Source organism: Poromitra crassiceps (assembly GCF_964638095.1).
Source record: "Poromitra crassiceps genome assembly, chromosome: 1".
Taxonomy (NCBI): Eukaryota; Metazoa; Chordata; class Actinopteri; order Beryciformes; family Melamphaidae; genus Poromitra; species Poromitra crassiceps.
In genome coordinates, this window is record NC_139623.1 from 19,140,578 (window position 1) to 19,165,375 (window position 24,798).

At 42.0% G+C, this 24,798-nt stretch overlaps 1 protein-coding gene across 1 annotated transcript in view; it reads left to right on the plus strand.

Annotated features, from left to right (window-relative positions):
• The window catches only part of wwc1 (WW and C2 domain containing 1), a 307,962-nt gene that overhangs the window by 101,372 nt on the left and 181,792 nt on the right, over positions 1–24,798 (plus strand). The window contains exons 3-5 of the mRNA XM_083636240.1: positions 1,204–1,407; positions 16,126–16,202; positions 19,094–19,173. Coding sequence (XP_083492366.1) covers positions 1,204–1,407; positions 16,126–16,202; positions 19,094–19,173 — 361 coding nt within the window. The remainder of the gene's footprint in view (positions 1–1,203; positions 1,408–16,125; positions 16,203–19,093; positions 19,174–24,798) is intronic.

The window sequence follows — 24,798 nt, forward strand, 5'->3', positions numbered from 1 at the left end:
TGGCACTCGAACACCTAAATGGAATTTAACCATCATTAATGGCATTGGTTAGCCTCGCTCCAGATATCAGACTAGGTATTCGTTATACCTGCTTTACTTCCTGCTTTACCACCTCAAAACAGTTGCTGTGAAATGGGTCCACTCAACTGCTAGACCCATATTGCTAGGTGGAAAAATAACATTATTTAAAAGATTTAAGAATTCTTGAACTTTTGCAATTCTTTTTTATTATAAAGGTTTTCCACTGCTGTTTTATTAAAGCGCTAAGCCACGCAAGGCCCATATGGACGATTTTAGTGTTTTACTCTGTTTTTTATGTTGCTCCTAACAATGGCTCTTGGCTATAAAGCTTGGACTTGTGGCTTTAAGTTTCAGTCCCACCTGATATAAAGGATGTGCACGACTAGTCGGTTAAAAGTTTAAACGCCAGTACTCGCTAGTCGTTTACCAGAAATACCCGTTGCTAAAACTAATATTTTAATTAATAATTTACAATGCCGTATACGTATGTAAACTGTTGTGTCTTTTGTAGCCACCACCCAAGTGGTAGCCCTTTCCCTGCTAATGCCTGAATATAAACAATTCAGCATGGTGGATAGTGGGAACAGACAGATGACATCTCGTAAAACCAGTGCGGTTTGGCAGTATTTTGATAGAGAAAATTAGAATAAGGTTGTATGTATCAGAATAAACTGGCACATAACCACTCGACCGGCGCAATCGCAATGCGTAACTAACTACATTCAGCACAGCCATATGGACATTAATCTGCAAGGATAGCCGGGCCTGATGCTAGTTTGCTACACTGCAAACCAATATGACATCGCTCGGTATGAAAAGACAATGCAGCTCATCGTGGCAATGAATGACTGCGCGAGATGCTTCTACTCAACTGTGTTGAAGGTAAAGGCTTCTGCAAGTTAATGGACTAACATAGCCTATATTGAGCCCGAAAACATGGTGCTGGGATGAGTTGTCAATCATGTTTTATAATGTGCACAAAGCACCACACACGAACGTAACAGATAATCACTTGTTTCAAATGGCTCTTAAATAAACGTAAAAAAAAAACAAAAAACAAAAAACAAACAGACATTGATTAAATTGTGCTAAATTTGGGGTTTTAATTTTTTTTAACTATTCGACAGGGAAATTGGTCACTTTGGAACCTCCCTAATGTAAACCCCTCCCCCCTTCCTGCAGAGAGCACCCAGCTGGAGGACCCGCGGGCCCAGTGGCAGCGAGAGCAGGAGGCCATGCTGCGGGAGTACCTGGGCGTGGCGCGCGACGCGCTCAGCGCTCAGAGGGAGATCTACCAGGTGAAGGAGCAGAGGCTCCGCCTGGCACAGCAGGAGTACAGGCAGCTCAACGACACCTGGAGGGACAAGTCCACCTCACAGACCAGCTGTAAGTCTGACCCTGGATAGATCAACCAAGGATGGAGTGGTCAAGTCCCAGGGTCTGCGTAGTGTGTAGGGAAACTTTCTGTTTCTGCCAAAGCCTTTTATTCAGTCAAAAAAACTGGATTTAGAAACTTCTCACTGTGACGTTATTTCTCAAAAGCAACTAGCAACAAATGTAGCTACTGTTTTGGAATAAAATTCCAATGTGTTGACTGCCAAAGCATTTGGCAACAAAATTGATATGGTTACGGGTGTGGGCAGGACAGAGATAGATGGAGTCAGTGCTGAAGAAGACCAGATGGTTGGTAGCAACACAGTTACTCCTCATCTGGAGGGACAACAGCCAAGAGGAAAGAAGGATGGGAGGGAGGGTCCTTTGACGATTTCCCTTGCCATCAGTTTCATCATCATTTCCTCAGATACAAACTCAGATATCACTTATTTGCAGGGGTGCAAACCTGTCACCTGTCGGCGAAATTCGCTGTTTTGAATCCAAAATAGGTCATTTGTGTGATTTGTGTAGTTCCGATGAGTTTTTGAAATGGGATTGGAGGGGGGGGCGTTGCCGGCCGCTGACTTCTGAGTTGTCAAAAACAGATTCACGCTGATCATCAGTGTGTGCTATGACTGAGTCTGTGTGCCACAGCGCGCTGTCAATCTCTCCCCCCGCATCATGCACACACACAAAGACGGGGAGATACCAAAATAAAACGTTTCCAATGGCTTCTGTGTGCTTTAAGTGCAGAATCGTTTTATTTTGAAAATATCCGACTGGAAGTCGTATTGTTATTATCGTTAACTAACACAGGAGAGGAGCCGGTCAGTGCAGTCTCTCAGGCCCAATTCCAATTCGCCCCCTTACTGACTCAAGCCCTTAGAGGCGCGTTCACGTGAAGGGAGTGAGGGTTTAGGGATGTCCCACGGTGAAATCGCAAAGTGAACGAGGGCTCAGAGTGAGCCCTTTCTGCCCCCTTACCGTAAGGGAGCAGCTATGGCCACTTAGGCAAAGGGAATTGCCCACAATGCATAGCGTTGTGAGGTATAAAACGGGGAAGGCTGCAAATATCAGTCAAAAAAATAAAACACACGCGCGAAACGAACGCGGTGTTTGCGAGTGCGCTGGAATGCCTTAATTGACAATGAAACATTACATTAATAGGGATTTCAGATTAGACAAAAATATTATATCAGAGGAATGCAAGTAGTTATTTTACACAATCCTAGAATAATCATCAATCATTTCTATTACAATTGCAATCACAACTTTTTTGATGAATGAGAAATAGTTTTACCGAATCTGTATTGTACAGTATTGACATTGTGTATAATGTTGGGTGACATGTCATTATTATGCTTATTTTAATTATAATTCCACATGTTGCAGATTGCAGATTTTGCAGTAGGCTACATTTATTTTTAAATGACAGAGCCAGAGCCTGGATGAGAACAGACTCATCAGGGAGTCTATCCCTCAAACACTTTAGGCATCTTGACAATAAACAATATATAGCGAGCCCCAAACGTGCCAGAGTCAACATCATCTTGTCAAGTGCAAAGGGCTCTGCTGTCCCAATCCTCATATTTATCCAATGTGGATCCCTTCCACACTTGATGACTCAACCACTTTCAGATGGCGGCCATTAGAGGGACTGAGGGGTCAGGGCTTGAGTCTTTAGGGGGCGGATTGGAATTGGGCCATAGTGTGGTCTGCGTCTCTGCTTCGTTAGCTGGTTTTGCACGCTGGCATGACCATACAGACCAGACTCAAAATAGATGGAATTATAATGTGTCAGACACTGGTTTTGTACGCAGGAGACAAGGCTGCAGCTGTAGCAGACAATAGTTCTGGCTAATGTTAGCTGGATGGCATGACAATGACATCCTAACGTTAGTGTGTAATGTTAGCAACGCTACGTTAGCTAGCATCCCACTAACTAAGACTATCAAGCAGATTCTGTTACGTTACCCAACATCAGAGATGGGCACTTGAGACTTGGTGACTTGGAGTCGACTCGAGTCCCTGTTTTGATGACTTGTGACTTCACTTGACAAAAACATAAATGACTTGAGACTTACTTGGACTTGGAAGTTAAAGACTCGAGACTTGACTTGACTTGAGAGGTGATGACTTGGGTGACTTGTTTGTGTTTGTCTGTTTAAATAATGAAATCATAACGTAACATTGTCCAAGTTTCTCTGTCTGTCCGGTATGCGTCAGTCAGTGCATGGCGAGTGCAAGCTAGGAGAGGAGACGGAGAGAGGAGTGTGACGGACAGCCAGTCACCCAATCACCACAATCCCATAAGGAGGATCATGACTGAGTCATCCAATGACAAATTGTCATCCAGTCATCCTTATAGCATTGTCGTGATTGGATGACTGGCCGTCAATCAATCATCTCACTGGATTGCACACAGCTGCGATATTCTTCAAACAGGCAGAAGGGACAGGGGCGGAATCTAACAACGTTTGATGTTGTAGTCTGGCTGTCAGTGTTTCACTGTTTAACAGTGATTGAGAGGAAATATTTATTAAATACTTTTGGCCAGCGGTGCGCCAGCGCAGGCCCGTAGACTATCGGTTCGATCGTAGACTGCGAGCACGCCAAGAGATCTTAAAATATTCTGCACAAGCTTGCGCAACACGGTCTCCAAAGTTCCCAATCATCCTACAACTCGTTCTAGTTGTGAGATGTATATATACCCCGCCTAAAAATGTGCTTTAGACTTAGGGTGTTAATTCATATAGTCAATTTTTAATTCGTATTTTGGCCAACATTGAAATATTACAACTTGTGGTAAAAATTTGGTAAAAATAAATATTACTATCTACCACTTATTTAGCATCATTTGGTTGCTTCCTTGTCAACCACAATGCAACCCCAGGGGCTTCCTCCGTACATAACCCCCCACTAAAAACATGCAGAAGATCGTCATCCGACCAGTGACGACAACATCTGAAGTTTGTCCGCGGGCGCTGGAAAGAAAAAGCGACCACTGCTCCTGGCCTGCCCCCTGGAGGAAAGGACAAGCCTGGATGGGTCAAATGCAGAGGACATATTTCACCGGCCACCGTCAGCATGAGTGTGTGTTGTGGCCGCATGCATGTGTTGTAGTGTTCGTGTGACAATAAAGACGGGCTTCCGTCTGAAATCGTGTTTAAATCGTGTTTATCATGGGACATTATGCAAATGTATGTGTCAGCCCTGGGTTGGAGGGGGGAGAGGAACATGTTGTCAGCTGTGTGTGTGTGTGTGTGTGTGTGTGTGTGTGTGTGTGTGTGTGTGTGTGTGTGTGTGTGTGTGTGTGTGTGTGTGTGTGTGTGTCAACAATGCTTTTCTGCACTGGCATATACAGTATAGGTTTCCAGCCTTGTTTATATTAATATGTTTTGATTGAGAAGAGGTAAATACTCTAAGTTTAAGCTATTTGTTTTTGTTTGATTACATTGTAGTATGTCAGCCTTCACTGTTTCACTGTTTAAAACTGACGTGGCAGATTTTTTTTTTTTACTGAGAAGCAGTTCAGAAATAAATAAGCGTTTATAAAGTTATTTGGCTTTTGTTTGATTACATTTATTTCACTGAATATCAATGATTGGAACACAAATTAAATTCATCATACTTTTTGAACGGGTTAGATAGCCTACCGTAAATTGGCCAATAATATCAGGTAGACGGTAGGGGTGTCACAATATATCGTCCCACGAAATTTCGCGATAGTAAAACGTCACGATATGTATCGTTGAGATGAAATCTCATATCGCAAAAAAAAAAATTTTTTTTTTTTTTTTTTTTTTTTTTTTAAATAGACTAAGAAACGTCTTTGTTTGTTGAAGTTCAATGTGTGGAAAGTAGTTCAGTTGAACAAGTCTCTGAAGAGACACGAGAAGTTATACAGGAGAGAAACCATTCAATTGAGTTTCTGGCAAAACTATTTACTTGACAGGAAAAACTGAAGATGCATAAAAAATAGATTAAGAAAAGTCTTGTTGTTTGAGTTTGAAGAAAAACTGAAGATGCATAATGAGAATTTATACTGCTGAGAAACCTTTTAGTTCAAAGTAAATCTAAGTGACGGTGTAACTCATTCTATTTCAAGATAAGCCTTATCTCCAATCTCATGTTTTTTCTAGTTGTTATTGTAATAACAATTTCCCACAACAGCATGTTTTGTATTTGTGCATTTCAAATAAAATACTACTTTTCCAGTCATATATTGTCATTATTCAAGTTTTAAAAAATATTGTTAAAATCGTATCGTATCGTATCGTTATCGTGAACCCAGTATCGTGATACGTATCGTATCGTGAACTGAGTGTATCGTGACACCCCTAGTAGACGGGTATTAATACCATGTTCTTATTTCTTTATAAAGAAAGGTAAGACTGCAGTATTTGGGCGTGGGGAAAAAAAGTGACTTGACTTGGGACTTGACTTACCTTAACTAAGGACTCGACTTGACTTGACTTGACAAAACCTGTGACTTGACTTGACTTGCCCAAAACAAAATGACTTGGGACTTGCTTGAGACTTGGACCAAATGACTTGGGACTTACTTGAGACTTGGACCGAAGTGACTTGGTCCCATGTCTGCCCAACATGGAATTCAAGATCGCTAAAATGTGTTGGTGACCATCTGCGTATGCTGTCTGATAGCTAATGTTAACCCATCTAAGAGCAGGTTTGGGTTTGGCTAAATGGTTTCAACTTAAAGGAACACCTAAAATCCAAAATACACAATTCCCTCTCACCTGTAGTGCTATTTATCCATCTATATCATTTTGTGTGAGTTGCCTGAGTTTTGGAGATACACTAAATGCAAAGCCCATCATGGGCCATAGGCTCAATCACCATTGTGTTAACTCAGTTGGTTGTAGATAGTGACAGACATTTATCTATCTATCTATACTATAATGACGATAGCGTCTGTCTGACTCTCTGTCTCTCTCTCTCTGTCCTTCGCGTATCTCGAGAACCGTTGGTCGGAACGACTTGAAACTCGGGGAGTGTGCTGAGTGCAGGGAGCTGAATTTCGTGCAATTCGGCATAGCGCCATCTACTGGCAACACAAAAAGCGGGTTATCTCAATAGCCATTCACCTGATCGACTTCAAACTTGGGGAGTGTGCTGCTGGGAACCCGACATAGAGCAGTGCCGAATTTTGTGCAATTCAGCACAGCGCCACCTACTGGCACCACAAACGTAGCGTCTGTCTGACTCTCTGTCTCTCTCTCTCTGTCCTTCGCGTATCTCGAGAACCGTTGGTCGGAACGACTTGAAACTCGGGGAGTGTGCTGAGGGGAACTCAACGGAGTGCAGGGAGCTGAATTTCGTGCAATTCGGCATAGCGCCATCTACTGGCAACACAAAAAGCGGGTTATCTCAATAGCCATTCACCTGATCGACTTCAAACTTGGGGAGTGTGCTGCTGGGAACCCGACATAGAGCAGTGCCGAATTTTGTGCAATTCAGCACAGCGCCACCTACTGGCACCACAAACAGCCGTTTATCTGGAGAACTGTTCATCCGATTTACTTCAAACTTGGGGAGTGTGCTGATGAGAACTCAACGTAGTGCAGTGCTGAATTTCTTGCAATTTGACATAGGGCCACTTACTGGCAACGCAAAAAGCAGTTTTTCTTGAGAAACAATTGTCCGATTGACTTAATTTATCTCGATAGTCATTCATCTGATCGACTTCAAACTTGGGGAGTGCGCTGCTGGGGACCTGACATAGAACAGTGGCAAATGTTGTGCAATTCGGCACAGCACCACCTACTGGCAACACAAAAAGCGGTTTATCTTGAGAACCGTTCATCCGATTGACTTCAAACTTGGGGAGTGTGCTGAACTCGACGTAGTGCAGTGCTGAATTTCTTGCAATTTGACATAGCGCCACCTACTGGCAACACAAAAAGCAGTTTATCTTGAGAAACATTCGTCCGATTGACTTCAAACTTGCGGAGTGCGTTTGCTGGAGTGCGGTGCCGCATTTCATGCAATTTTGACTTGTGCATAGTCATAGTGCCACCTTTGTCTTTGTCTTTATTTAAGATCCCCATTAGCTACAGCAGAGCTGCAGCTATTCTTCCTGGGGTCAAACAACTTGCATAGTTTCAAGACATCAAACAATTTGCATAGTTTCAATCACATACAAAATTTACATTCTGTATAAAAAATACATTCTGTACAAACGGTACAGTTTTGGATATTACATACATACATACTGTACCTTTCAAGGTATTGCATACATCAGAAATACTTACATATCATTACAGATATGTAGAATATACATAAACTACATCACATATTATGTGTATATACCATTACCATATCTTATATATATAATTATACATATAACTATTAGCCTACCATCACCATATATATTATATATTATCACAGTAGTAAGTGCTGTTTTACCAATAATTTAAAATGTTTTTTGCTTTTCTTTTGTGTAATATATGTGGGAAGGGTGTTCCATTCCTGCATACCTCTAAACATGACAGTTCTTTTCATCGCATTTGTTCTAACTACTGGAAGTGTAAAACCTCCTGCAGTAGCATGTCTAGTTGAGTATGTGTGCCTGTTATGACTTAGAGTTACATTTTCATACAGAGATAAGGGGTCTTTAGTGTCAAGAATATTCCACATAAACATAAGAAGTTAATAGAGTAGTCTATTTTTTACAAATGACCAATCCAAGGAGCTGTGCATGGCTGACACATTTGTTTTATGATCACAACGAAGTGCAATCCTAGCTGCTTTATTTTGTACCATCTGCAGTCTCCTTAGATTGGTCACTGCAGCATTAGACCACACCACTGGACAATAATCAAGATACGACAAAATTATAGCTTGAATAACCTGCTTTAGAATCACAGGCGACAGAAATTTTGCACATCTTTTAACAACAAAAATCCCATTACCCATTTTAACTACAAGTTTATCAATGTGTTTTGACCAAGTTAATTTATTGTCTAATATAATTCCAAGGAGGTTTGTCTCCTGGACTTGATTGATTGTCACATTGTCTATTGAGAGTTTCAAGACCGGGTTTGAACTAAGGGCATGACTTGAACCAAATACAATGCTATTTGTTTTTGATGTATTTAATACAAGTTTATTATTTTTTATCCATTCAACTACTGATTTCAGTTCTGCGTCAAGGACAGTATTTAATTCATTTTCTGTGAACGCCGATGTGTATATAGTTGAATCATCTGCGTACATGGAGATGGAGGAGTTATTCAGTACAAGAGGCAGATCATTAGTGAAAATGGTGTAGAGCAAAGGTCCCAGGCAACTTCCTTGGGGCACTCCGCATCTTACTGATTTAGCTTGTGAATAACTACCATTAAAGAAAACTGTCTGTGAACGATTCGTTAAGTAGTTTCTTATCCATGATGATGCTGGCTGAGAGAAACCATAACTTGCTAGTTTTCTCAGCAGCAATCCATGATCAATTACATCGAATGCTGCAGTAAAATCTAGCAGGACAGCCCCAGTCATTTTCTTCTTGTCAATTTCTCTCAGCCAGTCATCTGTCATTTGTGTTAAAGCAGTCGCTGTAGAACGTCCTTTTCTATATGCATGTTGAAATTCAGTGATTAGATTGTTGATGGAAAAATAGCATTGGATTTGTTCACATACAATTCTTTCAATTAATTTGTTCAAGACAGGCAGTAAACTTATCGGCCGACTATTCGGTCCTGAAAATGGCAGTTTTACATTTTTTGGGAGTGGTATCACTTTAGCAATTTTCCATTTTTCCGGACATAGCCTACTGATTCAGAGAAGGATAGATTTATGATGTGACAGATTGCAGGGGCCACTACATCGGGTACCATTTTCAGAAGTCGCACGTCAAGACCATCTACACCAGGTGGTTTTTCTTTGGTATTTCTCAGCAGTTCTTCAATATTCTTTACGGTTACCTTTTCAAAATTAAATGTACAATTTTTGTCTTTCATTATTTTATCTTTTATTAATAAGCTGGATATATCATTATCTATTATTTTCATATCATTTCTTAATTTATCTACTTTTCCTATAAAATAATTGTTGATATTGTTAGCAATGTCAACTGGTTTCGTTAAGAAGCATCCATCTGATTCTAAAAAAGCTGGCGTTTGTTTTCTATTCCTCCCCATTAGCTCATTAAGAGTATTCCATAATAATTTTGAGTTATTTTTAATACAGTTAAACTTATTTTGATAGTACAATTTATTTTTGTTTTTATTTAACTTTGTAACAAAGTTCCTTAATTTTCGATATTCATACCAGTCTAGTCCCTCACCTGATGTGTTTGCTTTTTGTTTGGCGTTTGGCTTTTTGTGTTGCTGGGAACCCGAGAAATTCCAGTGGTAAACTTTGTGCAATTCAACCAATAAGATCACAGCTTTCACGTATCTCCAGGACTGTCCGTCCGATCGACTTCTGTATGTCTGTCCTTCGGGGGAGTGGGCTTAGGCGGACCTGACGGAGTGCAGTGTGGTGGGAAGCGGCCACTGGGCTCTATTTCAGCAACACACTCTCGTGAGATTTGGCAATAGGAACTAGGGCATTCACGACTAGTAGATTTTACTAGTCGACTAGTCGTACCTAAAGGTAGTCGACTAGTCGTTTTAGCAATTTTTTTTTTCTTTTTTTTAAAATCTTTAACACGTTCACTGCCAACAACGTGTAAACACGTTTTCAGAATCCAGCTGTTGACTGCCAGCGACGTGTAAACACGTTTTCAGAATCGATTTTTTTTTTTTGACGGTGGGACGTTGATCTAACCCTTTTACGTCTCTTATATAAGTATTGGACGTGTACAACGTGTACAACCCATTCCACCGACCCACTAAGTGGCGACAAGGAAGTAGGAAGGCAAGCAAAAAGCAGTGTGATCCATTTCCATTCTCATGAAAATGGATTGGCGGAGGCGCTTTCGTTTCCGCGCTGATTGCTGGCGGTGCGGGATTGCGGATGGAGCACACTTTGAGGCACGCAGCGTAAATATGACCAGAGTCGCAGGGGCTTCATCGGAGCTCTCGGCCAGGGCTCCGGGAGGCGGGCGAGTCCAGCCGGGCTTCCTCGGGGAGCGGCCACGCAGACAGGCACAGCCAGGCACAGCCGCACAGCGGCAGCGGGGCAGTGAGACTGGTGACACGCTTGTGGTGCAGCAGGCTATTTTGCAAATTGGAAACAGCCATAAAAGGCTTTTAGAATGGGATTTTCAACCCATTCTTTTTTGTTTCTTTTTCGCTCTAATTTAGAGTAATTTAATTTCTATTCAGAAATTTATTTGAGAGGTCGAGAGTATGAGAAAGTGCATTTGCACAGGTAGGAAAGTGCTTGTGACACGGCGCTGCAGCCAAGAAGAACGCCCACGGAGGGAGGAGTTGAGCAGAGGGGAGTTTCCTGCTGTTATGGAGGAAATTACTGTTCAAAACTATTGTTTAGGTCTTACTGATGCCAAAAATGAATGGTTAAAGTGATCGAATTTCACAAAAAGCCGTTTATCTCTGAATATTTTTTCTGACGCTAAAACCATGCTGTATTCAATTGCTAATGCTTACATAACTACTAACTCTACAAACTAACTCTTTTAGACAGAGAAAGTACACATTCTATTAGTACTTTTGAGATATTGTATGTTCACAAACTCCAAGCAGAAAAGAATCCTCGGCTCTTGTAAAATGAGCCAGAATCCTCAAAAAACGGCTTGGCAGAAGCTACCTACAGCAAAAAAAAACGGCTGGCAGTCAATGTGTTAAGAAAGAACATGAGGGATTTACACGACATACATGGACTATCATATCCCATATCCCATATCCCCCACAAAGAACATCAAAACACAACACAACAAAACAAGAAAACTGCATAAGATACACAATAATCCAAGAACAAACAAGACTATTGGACAAACAACCAAACAAAAACAATGCATCCAGATCCTATCCTGATAAGCCTAATGACACTGGGGTAAAAAGTTCTTAAAGGCACTATGTGTAAGATTCTGCACTATTAAATATCACCAAACCATTACCTTGTATATAATGAGGACTTACAGTGATTCTTTTCTGTGTTTACAACTAAGCCACGCCCCCTCCCTGTGTTGTGATGGCCCTCTCTGTTCTTCCCCTAACATCCCGAACCTGTTTACATAGAAACCCCTCCCCCGAGAGGCCGACCTAGTGAGCCCCTCCCAGCCCACAGCCCAAAACAGAATTTTGTAGACAAAGATGGCGGATCCCTGATGCGGGCATTCCAGACCATAGATATCTATGTTCCAGACATTCCATTCCCTGATCCAGCTTATGTCTGCGGTTTCATACTTTAGCCAAATCGCCGCCGAAAAGAAATATCTCAGACCAGAGTCAACCTTGCCGGTCTGGCTTTCACTAGATGGAGAGCCCTACGAGCAGCTATATCTGGCCTGCAAAGTGACTCGGAGCTGGCGTGTTCTCCTGTATACACACGGTAAGTAACGTTATAGCGTTTGCATGTCCCATTTCAGTAATGTTACGCATGATAGCGAAATGTACAAGTTGTTATCGATATTGTGAATTTGTTCTGGGAATGTTGTAATCACTTGGCTAACTGTTGCTTTTCACGGCTATTCAAATGACTTTACGCTGCTAGTGTAGCCTGCTGCAGGATTTGATCAGCTTGTCGTTCGTGTATAACTTATACACAGACATTCTGGTGACAAGTTGACATGCATGACATAACGTTACTTCCCATTACAAATTTCTAGGGGTGTCACGATACACTCAGTTCACGATACGATACGTATCACGATACTGGGTTCACGATAACGATACGATACGATTTTAACAATATTTTTTTAAACTTGAATAATGACAATATATGACGGGAAAAGTAGTATTTTATTTGAAATGCACAAATACAAAACATGCTGTTGTGGGAAATTGTTATTACACTAACAACTAGAAAAAACATGAGATTGGAGATAAGGCTTATCTTGAAATAGAATGAGTTACACCGTCACGTAGATTTACTTTGAACTAAAAGGTTTCTCAGCAGTATAAATTCTCATTATGCATATTCAGTTTTTCTTCAAACTCAAACAACAAGACTTTTCTTAATCTATTTTTTAATGCATCTTCAGTTTTTCCTGTCAAGTAAACAGTTTTGCCAGAAACTCAATTGAATGGTTTCTCTCCTGTATAACTTCTCATGTGTCTCTTCAGAGACTTGTTCAACTGAACTACTTTCCACACATTGAACTTCAACAAACAAAGACGTTTCTTAGTCTATTTTTGGAAGGGGATTTCCCCCCCCCCCCCCCCCCCCCCCCCCGCGATATGAGATTTCATCTCAACGATACATATCGTGACGTTTTACTATAGCGAAATTTCGTGGGACGATATATTGTGACACCCCTACAAATTTCGCATGCGTTTTCTGTTATAATTACGTCCAGTTGCTGTCACTATGACGCAGAACGGTATAGTAATGTGTAAACACTTAGAAAGGCCATGGAGAAAAGCTAGCTTCGCTAATGTTAGCAGTTTGTTTTTCTATTCTGTCTCACTAAGCAACGTTACATTAGAAAATAGCTGTAACACCGTTCAAACAAATCAAGGTTTGGTAAAAGTATCTAATTCATGACAATGTGGAGGAACCCTGCCTTGATATCTACCACCTACAAAAGAGATGATTCAAATTAATACTAAACACATTTCCATTTGTCTGATTTTCAAGGTGCCAGTCATCCAGAAGAGCTGACAAGATAGAAAACAACTGGACCCACGATTATGATATTTGAGATGGAGAAATTGTGCTTTTATAGCAAACCTGTATAATACATGTTCTATCATCTTTGATGTTTAGATGTTTGCTGTCTGCAATCTTCTGTACACCAATAAAGTTGATATGACTTCATCCATGTCTCTTGGCCACTATTCTCCATTGTAACATTAGATTTGCCTAAAGCTGAGTGTGTCTAGCTACAGTAGCCGACCAGTATTTGTGTTTCTGTGTATATAGCCTACTTTATATAATAGACAGTGTATGTGATGTTTCTCAGTACATTGATTTCACAACTTCGTTTATCAGAAAAAATACTTTATTTGCATAAATAAAATATGGGCTACACCAGAATGACGTGACCAGTTCCATCAGCTATGCGGTTCTTCAGGATGTCGACAAGATCTGCTATCGTCCTACAGCCGACCTTCCTCTCTGCAACCCTGCCTCCTCTTTGTCCCACTGGTGCTAGCCTGGGCTTCAGGCATACAGCTTGGTTTGCCTGCCTATAAAAAACAGCAGTGATTCAAGCGTTTGAAATTAGTTTGAACAACTCTAACAATGAGAAAATACTAGCGTTGCACTATGAATACATTTTGGCCATGTCTTGGTATTAGCAGACGAACAAAAACACAGGTTAAGCTACTCACTGTTGACAGACAGCTGTGGTTAGCTAGCGATGTCCCCAACATTGAATTGAAATCATCCTAATTTAGCTATGTCAACCTGGTTTTAGACAACGTTTTGCCTAACCGTACTTAGCAATAGGGCAGGCTATGCAAAAGGTTAGGTTACAATGTAACCTTTTCAAAATCCATGTAACCGTTACATGGATTTTGATCGGTTATAGCAGATTATACAAATAAGTCTTACCAAGCGGACTATTGTCAATATCCTAAAGGTTTATGACTATCATGTGAAATTTGTCATTACTCAAGCCAAATACATAGCCGAGATGCATTCGTGCTTGTTTTATGTACTTACGTCTGCAGTAGGTAGGCTAGGCACAAAATAGTTGTTTATATCTCCGTTGCTTGGGAGGGAGGGAGGGAGGCGGGGGAACCAGGAAGTGCTCTGCGCTGGTGGGTGGGATCGAGATTGTTTGGGTAAACAAGTTTTGTTATGGTTTGAAATGGCGACATCTAGTGGACAAAAAAATCACACATAGTGCCTTTAAAGTCAAACTCTGTATGTGGCTGCCATATTTTGGGGATGTCTAAGAATCTGCCTTTGCTCTTGTAGTAAATGTTATCCAATGATGGTAGCTTGAGAGTTCATTCCACCAGTGAACTACAGCTGGGGGATTGGATGCTTTCCAATTTAAAGCTATGCATTTCCTAGCTGCCAACAGGGCAAGATCTATGTATTTACTTTGAATGCATTGTTTTTGTTTGGTTGTTTGTCCAATAGTCTTGTTTGTTCTTGGATTATTGTGTATCTTATGCAGTTTTCTTGTTTTGTTTTGTTGTGTTTTGATGTTCTTTGTGGGGGATATTGGATATGGGATATGATAGTCCATGTATGTCGTGTAAATACCTCATGTTCTTTCTTAAAGATTTATTTTTTATTTTTTATTTTTTTGCTAAAACGACTAGTCGACTACTAAGCACAGTGTCAACTAGTGGTTTTACTAGTCGACTAGTCTGTGAATGCCCTAATAGGAACTCATGTTAGCAGGGAGCGATTAGCTAAAGCTAAAGCTGAAGTTCGTTGATGTAGTAACTAAATCTGTGGCTAGAATTTTTTTTTAATGGAATATCTAAGTGTATTGAGCTAACAAGGGGCAGCTTTGTGTTTATATGTGTGGTTTGTGCGGAGTTTGGGGAACTCAGATCTCCATTTCAAGTTAGCTTGCTAGGTCAGCACTAACCCCGCTTAAAGCCTGCTTGAAGAAGAAAACAAGTGTGGGGGGGGGGTGGGGGGGTAACGAGACTTGCTGCTACCAGTTGTTAGAATTTGCGGAGCCTGCGCTGAACCATCCAGATAGTAATAGAAGATCTATGGTTTGTAGGTGTGTCGCGGTGCGTGTATTCGTCCCGTGAAGTCACGGTATGGTCTTCACAGTTCGGTGCGTGAAGCGACAGGACGAATACGATGTCGAATCCAGAAGGTGGTGGTAAACCACCTAAATGCTGTTTGAACTCCATAAACGCCACAGAAGAAGACACACCAAAACAACACAAGGGCCATAGAAATCTGCGTTCACTGAATGGAACGTTTTGTGGAGAGGAAACATTACCGGGGGTCGCTCCAGCGTGTTTATAAACCGTAGCTTCATGCTACTAAACGACAACAACATTGAAGCGTCCAGCAGCACCCCACACTTTGAAAATCGCTGCTGTAGAGTAAAACCTTTTTCTGTGGATTGCCTAGATCTTTTTAAATTGTGGATATTTATTAATTCCCACTTATTAGACACTATTTCTGATGGTAAAATGAGCATAAAAAGCAAAACACAGAATTCAGAAAAATTTGAAGGGAAAAAAACTGAATTTGGGATTTGTTGCTTTTTTTCTCCGTTTTACCGTATTCGTACCGAACCGTGACCCCGAAACCAAGGTACGTACCGAACCGTGACCTTTGTGTACCGTGACACCCCTAATGGTTTGCACCCCTGTATTTGATATCAACTAACTGTTTGTTTTACAAAACTTAAGGAAACAAGTGGTTTTCTCTCAGATGCTGTGCGTTCTCTGTGCTGATGCTGTGATCTTTCAAGCTCAGACAGAAAGACATTGACATTTCTCCTGAGATTTATTCAGTGTCAAAGCATTTCCCCGCAGTGGCTTTAGTTGAAACTTCTTTCCTCTGTGGACTATCTCTGTTTCTGAAGCCTTTTTTTATCAGTGATCCTATGTCCAATATAAAAAACTGTGAAATAAAGATAGACAGGACAGGGACATAAGGCTTCCCATTAACTTCCCTCTTGACTTGTCCCTTCACATCTTATCTTTCCTTCAGTGAATTCCAGGTCGTCCTCTTCCAGCAAGTACGATCCAGAGATCCTCAAAGCAGAGATAGTCACTGCCAAAAGTAGGGTAAGAGCCTTCCCTCACTATTTCCACTGTTTGATCTGTCATCCTGCGTAGATATCACTCGGAGATTAAATAGTAGGAAATATGAATAATTTAAATGATGAGTTCCGAGTGTTATCCACTATTGGGGGGCTAGAATCGTTTGTGAAACGCTTCGTTAACAAAACATGTAAATAAATGTTTACAGCCAGGATCCCAGCCCCTCCCCCCCCTCCCCAAGAAAGCAATTTGAAAGTCAATTGCTGATACATTTCTGTGATTGACAACTTAACTGACTCTTTTTGAGTTGTCCTGATGTGATAAGCGCCACACATCTGTGGTGCCAAATAGGTTCAATGAAATGCTGGCTTATTTGCAGGTCATTTTTGTGCGTGTGTCAGCAAAACAAGAGAAATGTGTCCTTTGCTGGATCAAAAGAATCACAAAAAATTATACATATACTGTTTCACAACTTCTGGGAAATGTCGCGTCCGTCATTGTGAAATGGTGGTTTATATGTTTTTTTTATATGTTCTGTCAGTTTGATGACTGAGCTGTCACTCTGAAAATACGCATCACTTTTTAAAATCCTGAATAGTTGAAAACAAATTATACATATTATATTATCCACATGACCGCATATCTGCACCCAGAGGATAACACATGGATCTACTCCAAACACTTGAACATGTTTACTCTCTGTTCCCCTGCCTGGCTCTCCTGTGTTCCTCAGGTGAACCAGCTGAAGCGGGACCTGGCCTGTATGAAGCAGGGTTAGGTTAAGGTTAGGTTAACCATAACCCCTCTGTGTTCCTCAGGTGAACCAGCTGAAGCGGGACCTGGACTGCATGAAGCAGGGTTAGGTTAAGATTAGGTTAACCATAACCCCTCCTCTGTGTTCCTCAGGTGAACCAGCTGAAGCGGGACCTGGCCTGCATGAAGCAGGGTTAGGTTAAGTTTAGGTTAACCATAACCCCTCCTCTGTGTTCCTCAGGTGAACCAGCTGAAGCGGGACCTGGCCTGCATGAAGCAGGGTTAGGTTAAGGTTAGGTTAACCATAACCCCTCCTCTGTGTTCCTCAGGTGAACCAGCTGAAGCAGGACCTGGCCTGCATGAAGCAGGGTTAGGTTAAGGTTAGGTTAACCATAACCCCTCCTCTGTGTTCCTCAGGTGACCCAGCTGAAGCAGGACCTGGCCTGCATGAAGCAGGGTTAGGTTAAGGTTAGGTTAACCATAACCCCTCCTCTGTGTTCCTCAGGTGAACCAGCTGAAGCGGGACCTGGCCTGCATGAAGCAGGGTTAGGTTAAGGTTAGGTTAACCATAACCCCTCCTCTGTGTTCCTCAGGTGAACCAGCTGAAGCAGGACCTGAGGCCTGTACTACAAAGCAAGATTTAGGTTGATCCTGATAAGTTTGGGTTTAAACCTGGTTTAGCCGTACTACAAAGCAAGTTAACTTCTTACCGACATATATTTCCATAGCAACTTATGCTTCACACTTAACCTGGTCCGCAGCAGGTTAAGTTGCAAGGATAAGATTAGACCTTAAATACACCGCCCACGAACCAATCGAATCAGCAGTTTGGAAAAATGGCCAACCCCTTTCTGGAGGAGTTTCCCATCTAGGAAGGAGCAGGAATTGTAATGTTGAATTAATCAAGGACTAAAGCCTTGCACTTGTTGGCTATTTTAATTAAGCCCTACTTACCACTTTGGAATATGTTTTTATATATTCATTTTTGTGCTCTCAAGTAGCCTAGATACGTTGTTTGACCCCGCTGATCGATTGCAGCTGAATAGTGAGTGGAGAAATATCACTAAACCGGCATAAAAAGGTTACATAAACGTCTCCAAAGCGCACGGTGCCATGTGCGCAAGGGAGCTGAGACTGACGTTGGGTTGGAATTGAAATGGTCATAGCCTACATGCTGGAATAGCCTACTACATCTAAGCAATTTAATATGGGATCACCTGCACACAGGCGATCCCATATTAAGATGATTCATATCTAGGCTACTCCTTTTGCAGCTGCAACTGTGTTGCTTTTGGCCTGTATGATGTGATTGAACTTCATATTTCCAGCATCATTATATGAAATATGGAGATATGCGACTCTGCTGACAATATATGTGACCACAAAATAGGCTATTTTTTATAAATGAAATCTATGCCTGCACGTACCGTGTCGATTCAGTTCAGAAGGCTTTTTTAATTTTTATTATCATTCTTTTTTTTATTGATAGCCTATAGGAATTATTCAATCAGTGCGACTAAACACATCATGACATCATTATTATTCGTTGAGCCTAAATGGTCTATACATACGGATTTTGGACTGAGACATTACACATTACTTCCACTCGCAGTTTATTGAGAGGGTGAATTCAGCTGTGTAGGATACAGGATACGTGGAGGCAGAAACCGCTCTTCAAATAAATGTCTGATGTGAATAAAAGTGGTAACTTTAGACAGTCATTCGGGAACAGACTAATAATATCCAATGCGGATTTTGATTCTGACATAGTAGTAGATGGCTTTGATGAATGAGGAAATAGGCGTGTCTGGCGCTGTAAAAGCTATGGTTCTGAGCTGGAGCGGTCCATATTGCATTGTGATTGGCTAGTTGTTAAAAACCACGCCTCTTTTGCGGGCACGAGCTCATGTGCACGGGCATTTTCATGTGCACGCGCTCTCAACTTGATTAGAAAAACCTGGTTCCACTAAACCAGTGGCAAACGAGGTTCGTAGTACAAGTTAACTACAATCGAGCTGATCTGGTTTAGACAAACCAGGTCAAGGGACAGATCCTGGATCTTCTTATAGAACATTTGTAGTACAGGCCCCTGGCCTGTATGAAGCAGGGTTAGGGTTAGGTTAAGGTTAGGTTAACCGTAACCCCTCCTCTGTGTTCCTCAGGTGAACCAGCTGAAGCGGGACCTGGCCTGCATGAAGCAGGAGCTGCAGTACAAAGAACAGGGCTTTGAGACGCTGAAGGAGTAAGTAGTGAGCCCTGACCTCCTTACACAAATAACCAGGGGATGGTTGCTCAGCCTATGTTCTCTGTGTGTTCCACAGATTCACACCTTGAAAGTAAGGCTCAGTGATATGGTTGAACCAGGGCCCGAAATTAACTTTTTGACCCACCGGCCAGTGGCGGGTAGATGGAAAAAATTTACCCGCCAAGCATATTTTTTACCGGCCAAAAAGAAAACGCATTTTTGTGTCACATATATCCATATATATACATTTTTTTCAGTACATTTCAAGTAGATAAGGTATTACGTTGAAGAATACACACTTAAATAAGAGGCCAGAGTAAAATTTGAAGCAAATTATTTTAATTGATTGATGATTGATTAATCAATACATGTCAAGTCAATCTTATCAATACATGTCAAGTCAATCTTGAGCTTAAATTGTAACCTAATGTTAAACATCAGACTCCTCACTCTCTACCCTCTTTGCAAAGTAAATTTGAAGGTTTTGTAAACATAACTCCTCAGACTCCTCACCCTCTCTCTACTTCTCCTCTTTGCAGCCAATGACTGGCTCTGTTCATGGTCACGAACGGCTTCCAGCTTCATTGATTTACTACCGATGACAAACGTGTTGTTTCTATTTTTCTTTTTGGCATACTTGCGGCACACGGAACAACAACTCATCACTACAGCCCCAGCAGCATCATACTGTAGCCAGTCTCTTGAAACACCGCTATCGCCAAACTTCCACTCCTCTCGAAACTTTCTTTTGTTAGGTGGTCCCGCTCTCGCTGCCGCTTCATCTTTTTCGTCGGAGAAAGCTGCGGTGGGTTTTCTTTTTAGCGGCCGGCTTACTCCCTCGATATGGTTCCACATTGTAACCCATTTAACGTTATATTAAGCTAACGTTAGCTTAGCTATAGCAGGCAGACCGGCGTAACGTTAGCTCCCTGCAGTGCAAGCAGGCGCTGCAGAATGCAGATGGCCACGGCCAGTCAGCACAGAAGAGTAGCGGATGTGACGTTCGTAAACAAGCCAAAAATGAGGCCGGAGATGACGCGCAAGGAGAGATTGGGGGCTGCAATAAAGGCGACTGTCGTAAGACCAAAACACACCGCCGTTTTAATTATTTTACATGACTATTTTGTTACCCGCCACGTGGCGGACAGCCCTTTTATGTCACTCGCCAAAGCTAAAATATGCCCGCCATTGGCGGGTGGCGGGCTCTAATTTCGGGCCCTGGGTTGAACTCATCATCACGTTAATGATGATTTTTTTTTTTTTTTTTTTTTTTGCAATATCAGTATGCATCACGAATGGATATGCAAAATTATTAATAATTAATAATTAATGTTCATCTCATTGAACCAAATGGTAGTGTTAGGCTTGATGTAAAACTGAATTAAAATGAATTTTAAGAGAAATTTGCTTATCATGAATTTGAACAGCAGAATTGTGTGTCATGGATCACGATATCCCAAAATCATCTAATCATGATGATATGAAAGACGATAAACGATAGCATTGAATCTCGCCCAGCTCTGCTTGACCTTCATTGCTGTGTTCTCCAGTCCGACTCTGGGATTCCATCAGTAAAACACGGCCTCATCGCCACGCTTTAGGCTGCCGCCCTGTGTTCAGTCTTCTGTTAAGTTAATTTGATGAGAAAAGTCAGAATCTGACTTGAATAGCAATTAAACACCTGACCTTCAATCAGTCTGCCCAGTTTTACCCTCTGCTTGCGAAACACCATTCACTCCAAGTACGCTACTGGAGTGTGTGGTGTAGAAAGAGTCCTTGTTGTCAGAGTGTATAGGGTAGGGGACATCCTACTGTGTCTCCTGTGATTGTCCCGAAGGTTAATTCGGTGTAACCTTTATGCCGTGATCAGTGTTACATGTGTGGGCAAAGCACATGGCTCAGAAATCCAAAAACACATCTTGAATGTGTTGAACACTCAAACCTCTTGAACACACTTGAAAACAAATCTGTTCAACAAGAAACATTTCCTCACCCATGTCTTCCCACTCTCCTTGCCTCATTCTTGAAATGTGTCTTCTTCTCTTCTCTCCCTCCTCAGCTCTTATCTTTGATTTATTTTCCTATCACTTCTCGTCATGGTCATGTGGCTCTGCCTCTGACACACGCCTGACCTCCATATTGTTGTAAGCTGGAACTGAACTTACTCCACTGCTGCAGCTGTTGAAAGTTGCTATGTAAAGCAGATGTAAATGTCAAAATGTTGACTGAACTGATGCCATTGCCAGTTACATGCAAACTGTAAAGCAATAAACGCTTGCTTATTGTGTTAGCAGTATCACGCATTCCATCTGATCATTAAATGATGCCACCTTGTTAAACGCACCAACCGAACTACTGAAGAATGCTGATTGAGAAGGGAACACTCCTTCCATTTGGCCTAGTTCTGCACCTCAGACTATTGAGTACAATACAAGCCATACCAGCCAAGCGACCAGTCAAGAATGTTGATTTGAATGCGAATAATGGCTTGTACACACTACCTGATGGTTGAATTGAGTCGCTGTTCCTTTCACAGTACACAACTGTCTGTCTTGTAATCAGGAGTCTTTGAGTAATTTTGTTTTTCACACTATGACTGAGCTGCGACAGGGGATCACACATTACAAGATATTTCACCAGGAGAATCCCAGACCAGTCCGCAAACACAGCCTCACACCAGCTTTATTCTTTCTAAACACACGCTCGCACAACATAATGAGTGATTCTACACAATTGGTAAGAGTAAAAGCATAGAGTAAGAGCAAAGTAAGATTTATTAAGTCTGAGTTATTAAGTTTACTGCTATCTCAAATATTTCGGGTTTCAATAGATAATAGAATGACTTTAGTAAACATCTAAGAATTGCATAGTTACTTAAAGTGTAACTAACCCCCAAAACACTTTTGTTCAGCTTTTAACCAATATATGACTTTGGGGGTGGTGTGTGAAGAATTCTGGTCAAAATTTCCACATTTGACACCAAACTGTTGCCATTTTACCATTTGTATCATTTTTCAGCAGCATAACTGGCATAAGCGCCCTCTAAGGGTGGAACACTGCTTTTTTTTTTGCCCTCAAATGAATGGGAGATTTGGTACAACCTGACGTCAGGTTGTCCCCAAAGACTATGGGATTTCAAGATAGTTACTCCCCTACTCCCCCTGTACCCTTTCGGCTCCTCACAACTCCAAGCCTATTCCCATGATGTCACTTGACCTGTTAATCACCTGTAAATTGATTACAATCGCCTGTTAATTTCCTACCAACTCCTATGTAACACAATACTATCAATAAACGCCACTATAACCATAAAAGGAACGACATGGCCATCATATCATCAATCATAGGCGTGCCAGCCGCAGCCATCACGCCACGCACACGCACTAGGTAGGTACACGCAAGATGTGTGTCCCGGCCGTAAGCACTTTCTCCCGGCCAGTGAAGCGGGAGAGTCAGTCTGCTCTCATGCACATGCACGGAGCCCCAAGCTCCGGGGGCGCGCGCTGCAGCAGCAGCACGTTAAAAAAGACTCTCTCGCGGCCAGTCAGGCGGGAGAGAGTCTGCTCTCATGCACATGCACGAGCCCCAAGCGGGGGCGCGCGCAGCAGCTGCAGTGCTCTGCCTCATGGCCGAAGCAGGGGGCTTTTGCATGGGATGAGAAGTTCAGTCTGACATTTCCGCAAACAAATCTCATCGCAGTTTAGCGCACATGTAAAATATAACGCTATACTACGACGTGACAACGCTGCTCTAAACACATCGGCTACTAAAATATATTTCCCTGCATCTCATACTGAGAGATTAGATCGGTATTGAGTTTGGACAGACTGAATCCTCCTGGTCCCATGCAGGAGCCTGTTTCGCCAGCCAGGGTCTGGGAGGAGGGAGGAGGCGCAGCCTGCAACTGCGCTGAGAGGAAAACTTTTGCACAACTTTTAACAAGAATCACGAAAATCCCCCAAACTAAAATTAAAAAGGGACTTCATGGCAAGTTGGACGAGGGAATGATGTGGAGAAATCTCGCATTGTGTTACCCCCGAGCGGGGGGTTCAGTTCAGTTCAGTTCACTTTATTTATACAGGAAAGGATAAAAAATGACATTTCACATGTACATTTAACTGGCCTGACTCAGTTACAAACTGGTTTTCAGCAGGTTCCTGTTCTGCAGTACATTAAACAAGAAAAGAATTATACAAGAACATGTTCAATTTCACTACATACAGTATTATAGACCTGACAAGAACAATTATATTTACAGACATTCATTCATTTGTCCTATTGTGCGGTGTGCTGCGGTAACGAGCCTCGCCTCACTATGCTCTTAGCGATAGATACACGCCACATACACACACATGGAGAAAAATAATTAAATTTCTAGTTCGCCACTGAATTACCAAATTGATATAACTTTCAACCATTTTGAGCAACACTGTTTCCATAAAGGCCACCAGCGTTGGCTAGTTGTTGATATTTATAAAGATATTGCCCCTCTCAAATAAATTATTTTTGAGGCGGTGGGCAAACTGTAATGGCGTCGATTTCCGGAAAAAAATCCTGACTTGAACACAGCCAAAGAGTATAGTATAGACAAGAGCATATGTCATTTCTTGGTTTTTTCCATAGGTATTTTCAAATCACTGTTCTGATACATATCTGGGGGTTAGTCCCCCTTTAAATGCTTTAAAAAAACTGTTGGGGGGGGGGGGGGGGGGTGTTGTGGGACAGCAGTTTGCACCAATCCCATAGAATGGCTTTCTCCGTCAGACCACTTGCCTGCCTGCAGCCTGCTGCAGACAGCACACATCCTCCCGTCGTGTGTGCTTCATTATGCTCTGCTCTCCTGACACGACCAGATATTTAGCAGGCTAGATATCTATCGGCCCTCTGTGACTCATGGGTGAGCACTCGGGGAGCTCCCTGCTCGCATCTGTGGACAGTCCACGCTTAACAAGCGAGCACCAAGGCAACGTGATTTGCTTCTGATCGGAGGGGGGGTTGTTGCCGAGCTACAAAAACAGCTTGCCGAGGGCTCGGAGTACCTAGTCTGAACCAGGCATAACTATTCTGTTTGCCTTGGTTCTTGTGCCTTAAACTAAGACTGTCAAGGTTAAAGTAACAGTTCACTCCCAAATCAAAAATACTTATTTCTTTTTTCAACTGAACTACACCCGAGCCAGCTAGCAGCAGCTACACAGCTTGCTAGCTAGCAGCAGCTAGGTAGCAATGGCTAGCGGGTGTAGTTTGGTCGAAAGAAAACAGTTCCCACATGAAACTGCTCACAAGATCTGTGGTTTATCTTGAGTAACTGGGTCATGATTTCTGGAAAGAGACATTGCTGTTGATTTTTTCAAATGTATTTTTTGGCGCTTTGAGTGCCACAAGTCGAGTACCATCCAGTTCCATTGGATTGTATTCAAGAGAAGGCAGACAGTTCTCCGGCCGATATCTCCAAAACTCTGAAACTCACACTGAAACAATCTAGATCAGCGGTTTTCAAAGTGTGAGGTGCGCAAGAGTATCCCTCCAACAGAGCACAGAGTGCTCGATCAAATCCACCAGTCAAGTGACTGCAGGTTAGCAAGCAACAGCCAGGAAGTTAGGCATAGCAGCGGCAAGCTAAAT